General features: G+C 40.9%; 1 protein-coding gene across 1 annotated transcript; it reads left to right on the forward strand.

Moving 5' to 3' along the window:
- Nucleotides 1-2315: 2315 nt before the first annotated feature.
- CYP4V2 (cytochrome P450 family 4 subfamily V member 2) lies at nucleotides 2316-16251 on the forward strand. The gene is made up of 11 exons (XM_084517149.1): nucleotides 2316-2676; nucleotides 4266-4378; nucleotides 5612-5697; nucleotides 7455-7645; nucleotides 8070-8139; nucleotides 9009-9135; nucleotides 11038-11229; nucleotides 12817-12919; nucleotides 13271-13405; nucleotides 13603-13782; nucleotides 15378-16251. Exons 1-11 carry the CDS (start codon nucleotides 2466-2468, stop codon nucleotides 15551-15553), a joined length of 1584 nt encoding a protein of 527 aa, XP_084373275.1. The 5' UTR covers nucleotides 2316-2465; the 3' UTR covers nucleotides 15554-16251.
- The last annotated feature ends 2546 nt before the right edge of the window (nucleotides 16252-18797 follow it).

Consider the following 18797-nt stretch of genomic DNA (forward strand, 5'->3'; position numbering starts at 1 on the left):
CTTAAGTGAGAGGCTGAGTGAAAGCAGATTTGCACTGTTATGTGCGTTTATGAAAGCAAAAGTTCAGGAAGTGGTAGAGTGTCTGCTGAAACACAACACTGAGCAAATGATTCTCTGGGTGAAAAAAAGTATAGCTGCACATGCTAACTGTAATCCTGTAGAAAAATCTGTTAAGTGTGTGCCTTTCCTGCAGATCATCCTCCTTTGAAACTTATAGCAAAGGTTCATGATGACTACAAATCTCAGCAACATGGTCAGGCCTTAGGGATGCCAGATTTCTCATTTCTTCTTTCTGGGTAAATCTTTTACATCTTGTTCCATCTGCTGCTTTTTCTTTGTTGCAGCATCACCACTGCCAGCTGCTGGCAGCTACCTGCAAAGTTTGCTCTGCTGTGTTCCCTACTGCTTCTCCTGTGGCTTTTCACTGTACCTTTATTATTTCACTGTTTTGTTTGTTTGTTTGTTTTTGTTTTCCTGCACAAGAAATTATCAGTACTCAGAAACACAGATTGTTGACTCGGAAATCATGATTTGGCACTTCATCTTATCAGCTCCATGAAAATAAACAAAAAAAGTAAGGTTTTTGTAAAGAAAAGAATATAATTACCCAGCTGATCACATAGGCAGAAGGTGAGCCACTTAGTCCTGCACACTTCCATCCTTCATGAGATGTCATCTGAAGATAAGAGGATACTGTTGGCAGTGTAGCTTGCTTTTAGTATTTACAAGGTAGGTGATTTGTCTGCTTTTTTTTTTTTTTTTTTTTTTTTTTCCATGCAATAGTAGCAAAGTTCATTTCCAGGTGTTTACTGTGAAGAAAAATGCATCAGTCAGCTTTTCTGATAAAGTGCTGGCTGGGAGACAGTAGAAACAAAGTGCTGACACTTATTCAATTCTTCTACCAAAGGTCATCAGCTTCCTTAGCTTCTGATGATTTTTCTTTATTTGTGTTTCTTCTCTGAGTTGCTAATATCTTCCAAAAGTAGGAAATGCAGTAGGGCTTGTCATTGTAGAGTCATAAAATCATAGCATTGTTTGGATTGGAAGGTGCCTTAAAATGTCTAGATCCAACCCCACCTCCCATAGGCAGCGACACCTCCCACCAGTCCATGTTGCCCAAAGCCCCATTCAACCAGACCTTGAACACCTCCAGGGACGGGGCATCCACAGCTTCTCTGGGCAACTTATGCCAGTGCCTCGCTGCCCTCTGAGTAAAGAATTTCCTCCTTTTATCTAATCTAAATCTCCCCTCTTTCAGTTTAAAGCTATTACCCCTTGTCCTATCACTATGCACCCTAGTAAAGAGTCCCTCCCGATCTTTCTTGTAGGCCCTCTTTATGTATTAGAAGGCTGCAATAAGGTCTACCTGGAGCCTTCTCTTCTCCAGGCTGAACATCCCCATCTCTCTCAGCCTGTCTCCGTAAGAGATGTGCACCATCCCTCTGACCATTCTCATGGCCCTCCTCTGGACCTGTTCTAGCAGGTCCATTTCCTCTTGGGCTATGGGCCCTGGAGCTGAATGCAGTGCTCCAGGTGGAGTATCATGAGTGTGGAGTAGAGGGGGAGAATCACCTCCCTTGACCTTCTGGCTCTGCTTCTTTTCATGATGCACCATTCCTACCCAAGCACTGTGCAAGTTGCTTGCTGGCCTAATTTCAGCCCTCCCGCCCCCCCTCCTCCGGGTCCACTTAGACTCTCAGCATGCAGAGAAGAGCCCCTGTGGTTGGGTGCCTGCATTGCCTCCAGGTCAGTGTGCCTGTGACACATGTGCTGGTGCTGCAAGTCGCGTCACTGTCACCCTTCAGCTGGTGGCTGAGCATTCAGTAGAGAGATCAGCAAAAGCCATTTGAGCGGAGAAGCATGTGTGTGTCTTGCAGTGCTCTTCTAGATCGTGGGTCTGTATGGGCTCTGATTTGTCTAAACCCTTTGGGCTGCCTACCCATGGAAGATGCTTCCCCATCTTAAGCACTTCACAGCCTTCAGACACTGTGCTGCAGAGCACTGGAGAGGTTCTGCTCAGCAAAACTGTGTTCCCTGAACATCTGAAAACATATGGAGGAAAGCACTATTGAAAACATTCGTCCTCCCCAAATCAGGGCAGAGATTTTTTTCTTGACAGCCATTTGTCCTTTTCCTTCTGAGAAACTGTGTGGGGCCTCTGAAAGCTCCTGTGACTCTTCAGCTGAGGACAGGGAAGTGGCGCTGTTCCCTTTGGCTGCTCTGCTGTCATGAGCTGCTGGCAGGCAGCCTCTCTGTGCAGTTGCTTATCACGTCATCGTTTATTTCCTTCTCTCCGAGCTGTGCCTCTGGGCCCTGTCTATCAGCTCCGCCTCCTGCTCTTAGGGCCTGGATCCAGGCTGTCTGCTCACTGCAAAGCGGCTGTGAGCAGCGCCAGCTGGGCCTGACGCAGTGCCCCGAGCGTGCCAGCGGGGAGCAAAGCTTGGAGCAGGAGCTGCAAGGCAGCCATGGAGGTCGTGCTAGGAACTGCGGGGGGCACCCAGCTGCTGCCCTGGGTGGCTGGGGCTGTCACCCTGCTCTTGACGGTTGTCATCATGTGCTTCCTGCCCTCCCTTCTGGACTACTGGTGGCGGTGGCGGGTGATGAAGCCCATCCCGGGTATCAGCCCCTGCTATCCCGTGCTGGGAAATGCTCTGCTGTTGGAGCGGAAGGGAGAAGGTAGGGGCAGTTTACCTCCCAGCTGTGGGGTCTTGGTGCTGTGAGGGGTTTTGGTGCGGGAGGTGCTCAGGTGGGTGAGTGGGTTGTAGGGTTTGCCATTGCCTATAGGTCGCTCTGGGGCCATGGGCAAACTACAGAGGAGAACTGAGCGAGAAGCCAGCCCTGTGGGAAAGAGGAGAGGAACTGTATAAATGTGGCGTTTATTATTAGTCAAAGATTTGTTGGAAGTTCAGATTGATAGTGGTTTCCAACCACTGATGCTGGACTGGGGCCCATTTCAGGTTGTTAGTGACATGGAGGGGGAATGCTGTGGTCTGTATTTCTGCAAGAAGGAGGGGCGCTGGGCTGCCTTCACAAGAAGTACTTGTTTACTAACACTGAGCACTGTGTTGTAACACTAAGCACAGCTATTAGCTGTAATCCAAACAGAGCTTTTAACTTGGGAGGAAAAAGGACTTTAACAATATTTTTCGCCCAATGAGTGTGCAAGGGAATTTTAGCATGCTGAGTTGTTAGGTTATTTTCAGACTTAGCTGTGCCTTCAGTCTTTGATAGAACCGTCCACTCTTTCTGTGTAGCTAAACTGGCAAGATATGGACTAGATGAGAGCATGAATTAGTGTGTCAAGAACTGGCTGGACTGTCAATCTCACCCCTATGAAGTCCAACTGGTGACTGTGCAATTGTGGTATCTCTCAGATGATTCAGATATAAATGATCCTATGAACTTTGTGCCCTTAGAGATAGGGACATTTGAATTGCTAAATCCATGATGGCCTTTTAAACAATCACTTATCCTTCAGTAAGGTTTCTTAAAATATGAGGGTGGTGTTTAATCCTGTAATAGCCAGATGTTAAAGGCCTCTGCTTGAATGGCAAACCATCACTGATAATTAGGGCTGAGAGAGAGTGAGAAGATTTAAGCACACAGGAATAGAAAAAAAATATATTTTTTAATTATTTTTTTTTTTTCCAGGCAAACAATAAGTGTAAGGGCTCCAGAGATTTTCTTCAGGAGTCCAGCTAACAGAAACTAGACATTTCAAGTGATACTTGTCCCTGCACTGTGCTCTGCCATTACCGTGGTCTATGTTGCTTGTCTGTGCATCACAAGTGTAGTATCTGTGAACCAAGTCTTAGATGGGAAAAGGCTTGATGCTGTACTTACTTAGTAACTAAAGAAATGTCCTGATGTAGTATTTTGGTTAGTGTCAGGTAAACCAAAATATAAGCATAGTCTTGATAAAGTTTAATTTGGTTCAAGTTATGACAAAGAGCATTGTATTGCAACAGGCCCATGCTGCAGAGCTCTGGGAAAGCTTAAATGAAACTGCCTTGTCTACAGTGTGGAGGGGATTCTCTAGAATACAGCACCTTCAAGAGCACAGCCATAAAAAAGTGCTCCTGCAGAACAGCTAATTGACAGGTGCAAAATAAGCTGCTTTGTCATGGTAGCAAGATAAAATTACAGCAAAAATATAATTATAATGCATATTATAAAAAACTCCATTGCAGAAGTCCTGCTTATTCAGAAAATAAATCTTTTAAAATTCTAACCTGCTTTTTTGTTATTATTTTTTATTATTCCAGGCTTTTTTAAACAACTACAAAAGTATGCTGAAGATTTCAGGAAACAGCCGTTGTTCAAAATTTGGTTAGGACCATTGCCTATCACTGTTTTGTATCATCCTGATAGTGTGGAGGTGAGTGTGCTTGTCTCCTTTCCATCTAGACCACTCTCAGGCAGAGCAGTGTCTAACCTGTTAGTTTCTATTCGATCAATGTAATTTTTGCAAAAAAGGGCTTGAACTGATTTTACTTGAGGTTATCCTCTGAGCCAATGCTAAAGAGAGGCTGAAAGTGTAAAAATAAAAAAGCTTAGTCTAGGAGAAAATCAATACTGAAGTTGAGCCAGCAAAATGAAAGCATAGAGTAAGTATGTTTTGTACAATGAAGCATCTCCTTTAGCTTTGTTTTGAATTGTTAAACCTTCTGTTCCAAACCAGAACTAAAAAGGCAATAGAAGGGTATCTGGACCATTGGAATAGAGGTAAAACATTACAAAATGCTTTTTGCAGTGCTTGTGCCTGTTTGACTTTTGCATGAGAACTTGATGGGTCTATCTTGATGCCATGAAATGATGTTAGTTTAGCTCTATACAGTGATTGTTCATGAACTGTGAAGACAGAACTGTTTCCTTGTTATGGTATACAGTGAGTATTGAACACTGGGTGGTGATACAACGTTGAAATCAATGGGCAGAAGTGTAGGGCAAGGTGGAGAACAAAGATTTGGTGTGTAAAAGATGACTCGGAGGAAAAGATACAGGATGTACCACTTGTACTAGTTTGTGCTGAAAAGCTACTCATTTTATGAGGGAGTAAGTGCAGAGTTCACCCTGTTGCCTGCTGGCATTGTGTAGTGATGTTTTGTTTATGTGAGAAAATAAAGGTGTATGCCTGTTTAGGGGCTGCAGGTTGTTGAGCTTGTTGTTCCAGGCCTTCAGTGTGGTGTTATCAGGGAAGATGAGCTTGGATTCTCTTCTTATTAAGAAAGGCCCTTGCAGACAGCCAATTTTTCTGCAAATGCTGATGAAAGAGATGGTACTGTGAATTCGGTTATGGCTGAAAACCACTGGGTTTTCTCTGAGCTCTGCTGGTAACTTTGTAATGCAGATTTTTCTTTTTAAGAAAGGTAAGGGGATTTCTAGTTGTAGTCTCTGACTATTTCCCTGTTTTTCAGGACTGGGATAGTTACAGAAAGACTTGAGGGTGTAGACTGTATATTTCTACTCTGTACCAGCTTGTGTATTTGCATTTTCTGAGGCTCAGGATATTTTCTTGGAGAAACTGAAGTTTTGTGAAATTATGTCAGCTGAAGATATCTCTCTCCATCTAACAAGTAACGTTCTTCCCTCTCTTTTCGTTTTCTGACAGGTTATTCTGAGTAGTTCAAAACATATTGAAAAATCATTCCTGTACAAATTTCTGCATCCATGGTTGGGGACTGGACTTCTGACAAGGTATAGTAAAATGCAGGTGTACTGCTGTCTTAAAATTTGCAGAGCGTATGATAGAAATTGTGCTCGGTGGCAAGAATGTTGTGTGTATCTCTGGGCAAAGATGTGGATGATAGCTCTAGAAATCTTATTCCTTGTGATAGTCTTTGTTATTCTTTAGTAGCTAGTGCCCAACACAAATATAATTGTATTATCTATTTCTTGTAAAAATTTACCATTGATACATTTTTGCCCAGAGATTTGGGAAGAATCTGAGTTTTTGAAAAGTTGTATCCTGTGGCTAGTGGTGTCTTCTAGTCTGCCATGATACCTGCTGGATGTTTTGACTGTTGTGTGGAGTAATGTTACTGTGGCAGAACTGTGACTGTGTTGCTTATTTCAGCTGGTAAAGCTGCAAACCTTCGTGATGGACCTGAGGTTGGCAATGCTTTGGGGTAAGATGGGAGAGTATCTGTACCCTGTCCTTTGTTTCCCTCATGAAGTGGAGGCTCATAAGTGAGGCTGGATGAGTGCAAAAAAGGAATGGAGAGAGGGAAAAGAAAGTCTTTGGTGTCCTTCAGTCTTTGGTAGGGTTGAGGAAAGTTTTTGGTCTGGGTGATGTAGATATTCAAGAGTTGGAACAACACAAGTATGGAGTGGCTCTGGTAACTTTGTGTCTTTCTGTGTGTCAAGGTTTCCCTGTTAGCAGTGGAGCTTTGTTGCCTGTTTGGAGCTCTCACAAGTGCCATTCTCGTGCTTCTTGATGGGACTGCGCTGGTGGAAAAGCCAGCTGCAATCATGGTGTGGAAGGTGCAAGTATATGTGTGAGGATAAGGAATGCCTTTTTACCTGTGTTTTGTTTGTGCCCCTCAAGCAAGGGGGACAGTAATCAGTAGCAAAGTGCAGAGCTGAGGTCCCTGGGTGTCAGGTGTGGTGTATGGTTCCTGCTAGTGTTCCTTCCTTACTATTTTTTTTTCCAGGTAGACTTTTAGAGATGTTTTGACTTCCTTGTGCTTGCAAAAACATAATGAGAGGATAATGTTCCTGTCTTTACTGATTAAGGCCAGTAGTAGAAGACAACTGATAAGCTAGTCCAATGCCAGAGAAGTGATGCGAGGATTTGCTCTGTAAGCAGAGAAGCCAGCTGTGTGCTTATGGGGCACCTGGTTCAGGAAAACAAACAAGAACCCCTGAAAGCCAGTAGCATCAGCTGTGGCTCCATGCTCATTCGCTGACATGTGGGAGGTTGTTGCCTGCCTCTGAGGAAACAGTTCAAGCAGTCATTGGCATAGCATCCCTGTGCCCTAGTTCTCCTTGGTCCTCATTTCCTAGATTAGATTTCCTATTTTTCTAATTTCCTAGATTCCTCATTTCCTATTCAGTGGATAGGCAAGCACCGGTTGTGATTCACAGAGATGCTGTGGTGAGTTGAGACCTTGATGGTGAAGAGCTGGTTTGTCCTACAGATGGCTTCTGTTCTCTCCCTCAGCCTGTGCACTGAGTGACCACGGGGTGTACTGTTTGAAGACCTGTTGGCAACTTCATTTGTTGACAGCAGATATAGAAATGTTGGCTTGTGCTTCAGAGAGAGATGGAATAAGAAAAATTTCCAATTTGCTCCTTCTGAGGAGTGCTGTGGAGATATTGAAAAGTCAGCCACAGCATGCCCATTTGTGAAGGTGCTCCAGGTGGCAGCTCTTACTGTGTGCTTTCTGTGATGAGGAGGGTTTTATCTTTGAGTTGGAGTTTTAACCTGTCCCTCTCCACTGTCAATTTTGCAGCACTGGAGACAAGTGGCGGTCACGGAGGAAGATGATAACTCCCACATTCCACTTCTCAATTTTAAATGACTTTCTTGAGGTTATGAATGAGCAAGGGGGTGTTTTGTTGGAGAAACTTGAGAAGCATGTTGACAAGGAACCATTTGATATCTTTCTGGATGTCACTCTGTGTGCCCTTGATATCATCTGTGGTAAGTCCTCCTTAGTTATTGTGGTGATGCTGTGAGTGGTGCAGAGGCTTGTGAGTACAGCTGTGTCATATTGTGTGAGGAGATATGGGAGTATCTGTGCTTACTGTGTGAATGCATTGCCATCCTCCCAAGGCCATCCTTTCTCTTAGGGTCTCATATGCCTCTGATCAGGTGAGTGGTGAGCTTAGTTTGTGGCATGAGCAGGACAGAGGTAGGAGTCTGAAGGGAGGTTTTCTTAAGGAGCATGGCTCCTGTGCATGGAAAGGAAAAGCAAAATTCTCATCTAGAAAGGGTTGTGCATATTTATGCATCAAACTGACAGTGTGGTGACAATCAAAGTCTGGAAGCAATATTAACTTACTGTATACAGGGACTCTGCATTTCATTTTGCACTTGTGAAATGTTGATGATTTCCTTCTCCTAGAAACAGCGATGGGAAGGAATGTGGGTGCTCAGGAGAATAAGGATTCTGAGTATGTTCGTGCTATCTACAGGTAAATGGAGGTTTTTCCTTGGCTACATTATAGTTGGGTTGGAGTTGTTGCTGCCAGTCTCAGTTCATCTGCTTTGTGAGCTGGGGTGGCGGTGGGGGTGACACAGGTAGATATAGAAAGCCAAGAAGGTAAGAAAAATTCTTGAAGTTTTTAAAGACATCTTCTGTTGTGAGTGTATGCAATGGGAGGTTAAGGCTATGAAAAGGTGTCAGCTGCTATTCAGTTAATCCATTGGTATTGGAGTTTATAATTCCTCTGAGTCTCTTTCTGCTGCCAAATGCATGTAAAAGAGGTGAACAGCCATGACAGTCAGCCCTTTCACATATACTCCATTTTTTGAGTGTCCTTGAATCCATATATTGTGACTGATTCTTTATTTCCAGTACTTTTCATGTGATGTCTGACATATACAGCATCTGGACAGTCAAGTAGAAATGTAATGTTTTCAGATGGCTGTTTGAGGTCACAGGACAGATATTTGGAGACCTAGCACAAGTTGTATGTCTTTTCAGGATATGTGGTCAATGCTTTACTGACAGGGGGTAGGAACGGACTGGGTGACTGAATATACCTGCTTCAAGAGGATCACCACTAAAAGGACGTATGCTCTCCTTCTCAAAGATCAGTGTTTAAAGATAGATGTCATAGTGATGCTGAATGCTGGGGTGGATGACAGATTTTGAGATCAGAAAGCAAAGAATAGCAGTTTTACCTTCAGATTAATGTGTTTAAACCCATACAACATGTTTATCTCTGTTTCATAGAGAGAGGTAGAGGGAGGCACAACTTCTTTTTTGGTTCTTGAAATTGTGCTGTGAATTTACTTTTTGTCAAGAAATGTTATGTGACGTAATTTTTTGTGCCCCTAGGATGAGTGATCTAATTCAACAGCGACAGAAGAGCCCTTGGCTTTGGCATGATCTTGTATATATTCTGTTTAAGGAAGGAAGAGAGCATGAGAGGAATCTTAAGATCCTTCACAATTTTACAGATACAGTATGGCCTTTTATTATTATTTATTTAATTTTTATTTTTTTTTACTTATGCCACATTCTAGTTGATGGAAAGTTTTGCACTTAGTAGCTAAAAAAGTTTTGCACTTAGTAGCTAGCTTCCAAATTGCAGATGAGAATCAGCACTCTTACTGTGCACCTATTAAAAGAACTATCCTTTGGGATGCTGAGGAATCCCCTAAAATGAAGCCAATACATATCTTCTCTGTAAGGCAGTCTCAGTTTTAAGCAGAGGAGTATTAACAGGACTCATTGGTCCTGGACAACTGAAATAAACAATAGGTGTTCACCAAATTCTTGTTCTGTCCATCTTAATTGCCTATAACAGTTCTCTGCCAAGTTTGTAGCAGTAAAACAAATATACTGGTAATGACACTTGGTCCAGTCCTCAGATATGGAAGCCCGCATTTGTTTTCCTTCATTTGGAGAAGAATTGATAAGGTGACTTATTTGATAAGGTGACTTAATTGATAAGGTGAATTGATAAGGTTCATGGGTCCCCACATGAAAAGTAGAACACTTTGGTATGGAAACCATAAAACATACATCACTGACTTTGCATAAAATGCAGTCTTCTCTTACTATTTTAGACTGTGAAAAGAACACCTTTTTTTCTCAGTAAATAGCCTCTGTGCTGTTCTTGCCAATGGCTGCCCTCCCAAGCTTGCTGTTAAGATGTTACCAGGAGTCTGTTTTCCTGGAAGTGTTTATGTACCCCACAGTGCCATTGCCCACAGCAAAAGAAACAGTCCCTGAAATTTCAGTACATATAATGAGTCATAGTGACCATGCACTCCTGCAGTGTACAGAGAAATGGGCATCTCTATCATGCTGTGTTCTGTCAGAGTAAAATTCTCATTAGAGTTGTTTTTAAGTACCTTAGGTTATATTTTGCTTCCTCTTATTGGAAATAGCAGCAATGAAGCAAGAGAAAGAGCCTTAAGGTAATACTGCTGCTGTCCTTCCATGCTGGGCTGGTGCACTGGATATAAAGCACCAAATCTCAGAAGAGGAACACTAAAGGAACACTAAATAATAATATCACCTAGCATAGGTGCTGACAGAAAGAACAGATGAGGTGTTTTTGCATGTGTTATTATAAGTGTATATTTGAAATGACGTGTGTGCATAATTATAGTTCCCCCATTAAGTGCTTCTTCTGAACTGAATCAAGTGTTACACAACCTTTAAAAAAAAAAAGTTGAGAGTGATACTGGCCGGTTTACTGAAGACCTTAATTGTGCTGTTACAGCAATGATGGTGATGGCAGGAACTTCTCATCTGTCACTGGGGCTGTGCTTTGACCTAAAAAGAGGAAGGTCAACCATTGCTCTGATACCAAAGAAAAACTGTGAGGCTTCAGTGTAGTGGTTCCAGCCATGCTATGTGTAGTCCTGATGTAGGTTTTTGGGGTGCCCTGGTGTCTTCCTCTTCATTCCCCTGAGTTCCCCAGAGGTTGGAAACATGTTTCTTTCCTTATTTATTGGGTTGGGTAGATTTATTCTTGGTGATTGGTCTGCTCAAATTGTGGTGATGTTTTCTGACTTGCTGTTGCCATTGCTGGCATTCACAATAAGCTTGTTCCAGATATTCTTGATGTGTTCACACTTTTTGATGGTCAACACATTGAACAGTTTTCTTGAATAGAAAAAATCTTTTCAAGGTTAATTCTATTGCTTGGGACAAGATGTTGGTCATATTTCATCTACTAAAATAAAAAGTTGATTAAGATCACAAGCCAATGGTAACAGCTATGCTAACTAGGCCTACCTCATGTAGACTGCTACAGATGGATATTTTTGTTTTAACAAGTTAGGATGAACCTGTGTGATTTATGCAGCACATACACTGCATGCCACATCTAATATACTGGTTTTAATCTCAGGTCATTGCAGAAAAAGCTGCAGAACTTGAAAACACCAAACGAACGAAATGTGATACTGATGTGAACAGTGAAGAAAGTGGTTCCAAAAAGAGAGAAGCTTTCCTGGACATGCTGCTGAATGCAACAGATGATGAAGGGAACAAATTGAGCTACAAGGACATTCGTGAAGAAGTGGATACTTTCATGTTTGAGGTACAAAAGGGAGCCAATGGTTTGGGGTTTTTTGTTTGTATTTATTTGTGCTTGCCTTTTTTTTTTTTTTTTTTTTTTCTTTCCCAGAACTTAAGATTCACCATTTACAGGCAGTGACACTCTTTTTTTCTTAGTTTAGGAAGCAACTTCTAATATAAAGTTATTTTATCCCTGGAAGCCTAAGAGGAAACTCCTGTAGGAGACAAACTCCCTCCTGTAGGAGAAAAAACTATTGATCTAGAATTGTATGCCCTGACAAAATATTGGGCAATACATGTGGCAGGTCCTGCCTATGTCAGCAGGTTTTACTCATACAAGCAGATGTGCAATACCAGTTTGATGGTTGATATGGCATCTCAGCCTCTGCTACAAACCTCATTCATGCCATTGAGAACTCTAAATGAATTCTATGTTTTGCCTTGCATTTTGTCAGTTCTCACATTTTAACCCTTGCCATGTTGGCTGTAACCTCGTGGTCCTGTCACGATTGTGGATTGGTAGTGTCTTCTTGGTACCGTCTCCGCATGTGTGGTTCCCTCTCCAGTGAAGGATCTAAATAAGACTGTTTTCTACACAATTCTATTAGATGGACCTGAAATCTGTAACAGAAGAACTTAGTTCAGAGATGTATTAATGTTGCTCTAATCTAGAGAAACTCTTTTGCTATTTTACCATTCCTAAGTGACTCCATAGCATTTTGAACTTCATAATAAGTGGCCATTTTAAGTATCAAAATAATTCGATGGATATATTTTCCCTTTTATGTTCCCCTCTGTTTTTTTTTTTTTTTTTTTTTTTTGGGGGGGGGGGAGGGTATTCCCTTTTTCTTTTCCTTTCCTTGCTCTTACACAGTTCTGAGAACAGTGATAGCTGATTCCCTACTTATAGGAAGCCAGGTAGTATTCCCTCCTGTGGCTACTCTACTGTGTCATTAGACCCTTTTTGTGGTAGTCATTAGCACCAGTCATTGGCACCCAAGTTCTTATGTTACTGACTGGACAGTAAACAAAAAGATGACTATACATCCATTTCATTGTGTAGACATACTGGGATACTGCTCTGATACACCTCTCTGAACGGATTATCTTACGGATTACACTTTGGCAGGGGAAAAACAGTGAGAGCTGTTAACCTATGTATAGCTATTAGTAGTCAGTCACTGAATTCCTGAAAAGGAGAGAAGAGCAAGCAGCAAGTGTCACTATCTGAGACAAAATACAAGGAAAACAAAAACAAAAACAAAAGGTAGTTCATGCAGTTTTCTGGAGGTGGAGTAGTAAAAAAAAAAAAAGGATCTTTGGGTTATTTCAATGCTTTTTCCCTTTTGGTCAGTTTTCATGCACCTTACAGGATCATGGATCATCTTAAATCCTGCTAATCAGTGTGGGATAGAGTTCAACACTTGATTTTTATTTTCTTATTATTTGTTTATTTATTTTATTTAATTCTTCTTCTTGTGGTTCTTGGAGTAGTGAGTTTATCTCACTTTCCTTACTAGCTGTATACCTAAGTATTTATATAGCATACCTAAACATACCGCATTCATGTATAGTGTTGAAGTGAATCTCTGTAAATCTGGACCTCTAGGGCCATGATACAACAGCAGCTTCTATGAACTGGGTCCTGTACTTGCTCGGATGTAATCCTGAAGTCCAGAAGAAAGTTCACAGAGAACTGGATGAGGTGTTTGGTACGTTTCTATTACTCCTTCATTGGGGTTGTGGTGGTGTTTGTATTTGTGGGTGGTACTGTTATAGATACATTATAAGCCTACAGGTAGAAGGGGATGTAGGAACAGACCTTGTGGACATGCTGAAGCTTTCAGTTGTTAGGGGTGATGGGGAGAGGTACTGGAAGGGTGTGTAGGAGACTACAGCCAACCTTACATCCTTGTGACAAGGCATGTATTCAATATCTGTGTAACACAATGCGTGGTCTTGGTACATGATGGTCCCAACTCCTGGAGGAAGTCAAGATGTGTTTGTTTAAACAAAAATGAGGTGTGTCCATCATGTTCACCCCCCTATCTGTGTTTGGCCAGGCAACACAGAACGTCCTGTTACAGTGGATGATTTGAAGAAGCTTCGATACCTTGAGTGTGTTGTGAAAGAAGCCCTGAGACTCTTCCCTTCAGTTCCCATGTTTGCCCGTTCCGTGGCAGAGGATTGCTGTATTAGTAAGTGGGATCCTGTTCTGCTTGTGCACTTCCATTCCTGCCAGCATCTCAGTGGAGGTGTTTCCCAAGTAAAGAGCAGGGCTTTCTTTTTTGTATATTTTACTATGAGTCTGTCTATAGGAAGTCATTTTTCTTGCTGTTAAGTTGCCCAGCTGTGTTTTTGTTATTTTTTAGCTCCTCTCCCTGTTTTCTTTCAGGAGGATATAAGATACCAAAAGGCACAAATGTCCTTATCATAACTTATGTGCTGCACAGAGATCCCGATATCTTCCCTGAGCCAGAGGAATTCAGGCCTGAGCGCTTTTTCCCTGAAAATAGTAAGGGAAGACACCCATATGCTTATGTGCCCTTCTCAGCTGGTCCCAGGAACTGTATTGGTATGTACCTGAAGATAAAGATTTCATGATGTACCAGTGCTGCGTTTGGTGTGGTGACCATAGCAGCAATGAGAGTATCAGAAACTGGAGTCTTGATGCACCTTTTGGTGACATCCCAGACTTCTGAGTGCTGTCTCTCCTGTCAGGCTCGAGCTGCAACGTTTTGTTTCTTCCCAAGGGTTTCCTTTCTTCCCAAGGCCCAGTGCACAGTCTGGTGTTTTCTTCTTGCTGCCTGTGCTGCATGGCAGCATGTGAATGGGCTCCTGTATCATGGCAGGATCGCTTACAGTCTTCTGATCTGTGTTCTGTAGGACACTGTGGAGTGAGAGAAGGCAAATGTTCTGCAGTTACTTTGCTCTGGAAATGTGTCATCTGTCTATCTGATCGTCTCAGCTGGGTGTCCAAAACATGCAGTCTGCAAAGGATGTATTCTTTCTCTTTTTCTGACACTGTTGTTGCTTTGGTGTTTTTGCTGTCTTCCTAGAACTTCTTAGTTCTTCAGGTACCACTGAGACACTTGGTATTTGTCAATGCACAGAACAGAGACATCATTATTTATATTACTGAACATGTGGAAAGGCTGTTCTCTGCACTGATCGTAAGTGCAAAAGGTGAACATTCAACAGTTGTCATGCCATTTGCAAGAATGGGAAACACATGTTCTGTTTTCATTTTATTTTCTGGAGTTTGTCTCAGTGGGAATAGATGATCTTCCCAGAAGAACAGCAGACCAGGTCTTCACACGCTCCAAAGAGGAAACCTAATTTAGTATTATGTGACTAGCTAGTTCCTAGATATACAGGAGTGTGTACAGCCAGAGAGTGTGTGGTAGGTGGTTTATTAATATCATTGCAGAAGTCCAGCACAGAGTACATGTGTACAGACATCCATCTGTACAGATTGTACAAAGAAGAGCACAGAAAATATTTAGAACACCGGGGTTTTGTGTTCTGTTGCTATCTTCAATTTAGTTTGAGTGAACTACTTGGACTGTGATGCTTAGTTGGGTTTCCCTCTTATTCCTCTGTTCTCCCCTTTCCTTCTCCACCTTTCTATAAAATCTAAATTGAACTTTGGCTTCTGTGCTAGCAAATCATCAATGTGCACAGTGTTTAAAGGATGGTCTGCCTCTGGTTCTGATGCACTTGTATCTCCTTTTCTCCTGCTTGCATATGTAGAACAGTGGGATTTATCTCTCTTCGTGCTGTCCATGTGTTGCATCTTCTGCTGCCCTCATCTGTCATCCATTCTTCCCTGCTTAGTCCACCCAAGAGACATGACAAGGCTGTGTTTTGTATTAAGACCATGTAAACTGTTGAATATCTCCCCTTCGATGTTTGAGTATTGTGTACTATGGGAAGAAAAATGTGCTATAGGTTGGCCCAGGAAAGTCAGATGCCTCATGCGGAGAGAAGCACTAGTTTCAGTAGTATCCATATGACCTTGGTTTTTGGCCCACTTAATTCTGTTCCCAAGGCAGGCACATGGTCCTTGCTGCCCTGTGTTCCTGGGGGGTATCACCAAGAACACACAAATGCAACAGTGGTTGCTGCAACCTGACAATAACACCTTTTTTGCTGCACTGTAATCCATAGGTCAGCGCTTTGCACAAATGGAAGAGAAAACTCTTCTAGCCCTCATCCTGCGGCGCTTTTGGGTGGAATCCTGTCAAAAGCAAGACGAGCTTGGTTTGGCAGGAGACCTAATTCTTCGTCCAAATAATGGCATCTGGGTTAAGCTGAAGAGGAGGCCAAACACCGTACCAGAATGAAAGGAAATTCAACATTTCATTTTTCCCAAAGCTTTAAAGCTAATTTGGCTGAGATATGTTTTAAAATCAGATGATCTGATAGCAGTCCAGCAATTGTTGGAGTTAAAGCTTTTACTGGTTGTTTAATCAAAGAAGATGTTGTAACATCCATAAATTGTTCTACTTTTCTAGTACATGAGAGCTTCTTGTTCATCTTTGAAGTGCAAATCCTTCAACATCAAATCTTAGTGCCTTATCTACTCACATGAAGCTGTTTTATTGCAACAGTGTTAAAACTCTGAAATGATGGTATTGACAACAGTATTGTTTCTGATGGAGATAGATGATTTTATTTCATAGCATCCATGAAATAACCAATGGTCTCAAAGTTTTGTGTATTTTTAAGGTTTATTTGTCTTCAGAAGGTAGAAGTGAACATGTCTTCCATTGGCACAGCTTTTTTTTCTGTTTTGGTGATGACTACATCTATGAAGACAAAGCAAAAATCTCCCATAATTTTTACTCCTCCTTTGTAAGCATTTACATTAGTTCTTAAGCGGCAAGTACTCTGAAATGTTTTTTAGGAAATTATACAGTATGTATCAACCTGTATAAATTGCACCATGAATGAGATAGTGTGCAATTTGCACACAGGATTTCATAATGACAGAAACAATGTATTACAAGTTTGGAGAATAAATTTCTATTGTGCCTCAGAATTAAATGAAATTGTATCTGTAAAAATTAAATGTCTGGTAAGTTACTGGTGGATAATTATATAATGATTTCTTATAATCAGTCCCCTGTGGGGTGATGCATCATTGAGATTTTACTGTGTTAGTCAAAGCTCAAACAAAGAGCCAGTCTGTTCATGCCTTCTGGGGTCATAAAATCAACACGGAGAATTTCTTGCTAACTGTTTCTTGTTAAAGAGGAATTACAGTAATGGAATGAAGTGCCTGTGGAAATTTCTGACTGTTCTTTAAAGACTCTCAAACAGAAACAAAAAGCAGTCAAGCTGCTCTCAAAGGTCTTAATGATGACAGATATGCCTAGAACCTAGAAATTTCTCAAGCATTTTTGTTAACAACTGCTACAGCAAGTAATATTCTTATAGAAATTCTTTTTTTTTTTTTTTTTTTTTTTTTTTTCCTATTTTGTCTACCTGAATACATTTGAGGAACTCAGAGAGAATTGTCAAGCCTGCAGGAATCCGTTTGATCCTTCTTTCCTTTGAGATCAAGGGAAATGTATGATTTGTTGACTCATTCAATGGTATTACAGTTTCATAACCATCCTCAACTTGGAATTCATAGTTGTATCCAGAGGTGTCCCTCAGAGATTCAAGAAACTTAAGTTTCTTCCTTTCCTTCTTCCACAAGGCATTATTGACAAATAATTTATTTTAATTGCTACCTTTCTTTTGCCATAAAGAAAACATAACTCATGTAAGAATAACATGGTTACATTTTCAGCATTCATTTTCAAAGACAGGTTTCACCGTTAGACAATAACAAGAATTTAAATTTACCAGGCTGATTGTAAGAACTGTTTTCTTTATAATGAGATAAATTTCAGAGACTACATTCTTACATTAATACACACACAAAAAAAAGAGACCTCAGGTTTTCTAACGAGACACTAAGTTAAGGAATTATTTAACACTTTTGGATACTTGGCGACATTAGCTTTGCAGATATACAAGATTTACATCATTTGCTCAGGACATTAAATATATAGCTGAAAACTAGAGAGGTACTTCGTGTTTGTCAAACCATTTCCTTAATTGAGGACTTTCGAGACAAATAGAAATAATATTAATTCCTTTCCTTCTGTGAGATCTATTTTGTAGATGCAGTCTTTAAAAATGATTAAACTGTAACAATTGTCTCAATAAGGAAATAATTGTTGTGACATCTATTTACAACAAACATTATTTTTGCTTGTACTTTATTTTTGTTTCATACTTTTCTGATATAATGGGATCTCAGGTAAACTGTAATTTCTTTATAGCCTCTGATGGGAACAAGAAAAATAATTGAGATAAAAAATGAATAAAACTGTAATGAAGAACTCTTTATCTGAAGTGCACAAGTTCAAATTCTGGTGCAAGGTTACCACAGCGGAAAATCCATACTTAACAATGCACATACATTCTTTGCCAAGATGAGCACTAATGTAATTCTGTATTCTTCATATTCAGAGCTGCTCTGAAAAGGCAGTGACCTCTCATCTTTTGTTGTGGAAACTGATTCTGAAGCAAGCTGAGGCTGTTAAGGAAATAAACATTGACAAAATCAATGCTGAAAGGACAGGAACTTTCTACTGGCAGGGTAGATGTTGCACTCTGTGTTATGTAGAGTGTGTGCTCTTATTAACCTGAGTCATGTGGCATGTAGTTGTTGGTTATGACTACTCTTTAAGACAAACAAACAAACAAACCAAAACCAAACAACAATAACAAAAACCTTTAAGACTTAGGAATGCAATGCAGCTATGCCAGATTTCCCGATAAAGTAAATTAACAATAAGATAATGTGTACTAAAAATGACATGTACATAGATGTTTGTGATTTTTTTTCTGATGGCTAGGTATCTGCTGATGCTTAGATCTGAAAGTAGTGGCTGAATTCTAAACTCCAATATTACTCTTGAGTAATGGTTCATGAAGTTTAGCATCACTGAGGTTAATGATGGGATGGTGCTACTCCCTTTCTGAAGTATAAGCCTTGCTGTAAGAAGCCTTGACTCATACAAAAAGCTCTTCCATCTGGTGACAGAGAGGGCCTAACTTTTTACTGGGATGACTGAAAAAGAATGTATGTGTATGCTCCTGGATCATCATTTGTATCTGTTATGAAGAAAACTGACAACAAACCCTCTGCGTGACTTAGGTAGTGCTGCTTCTAAGTTCCTCCAGGGCTGTCTCAGAGGCACTGGGGGTTTCTAACCTTGACACAAACTGCTTTTTGGGATCCTGACAATTAGATGTTTAGACTAGTGGTGGCTATCTAGACACCCTCCTGAATTTAATTCTCAGGACATTCAATATATAATTTTTATATATATATATATATATATATATATATAATTTATATTGTATATATAATACAATTATAATAAGAGAGGTAATCAGTTATTCAGTAATAAGAGAATGTATGCCCAAACCTGTAGACCTCACCCCAGGCTAGTAGTTTAGGGGAACACATAATTTCCTCAATAGTTACTGCTTGATGATTGTCATTGGCCAAGATTTACAGGGCCT

The sequence above is a fragment of the Aythya ferina genome, assembly GCF_964211825.1.
Source record: "Aythya ferina genome assembly, chromosome: 4".
In the NCBI taxonomy this organism is placed as follows: domain Eukaryota; kingdom Metazoa; phylum Chordata; class Aves; order Anseriformes; family Anatidae; genus Aythya; species Aythya ferina.

Coding starts and splice junctions, on each gene's coding strand:
- CYP4V2 (XM_084517149.1), top strand. CDS start 2,466: ATGGAGGTCGTGCTAGGAACTGCGGGGGGCACCCAGCTGCTGCCCTGG. Junction 2,677..4,265: donor GTTGGAGCGGAAGGGAGAAG/GTAGGGGCAGTT, acceptor TTATTATTCCAG/GCTTTTTTAAACAACTACAA. Junction 9,136..11,037: donor TTCACAATTTTACAGATACA/GTATGGCCTTTT, acceptor TTTTAATCTCAG/GTCATTGCAGAAAAAGCTGC.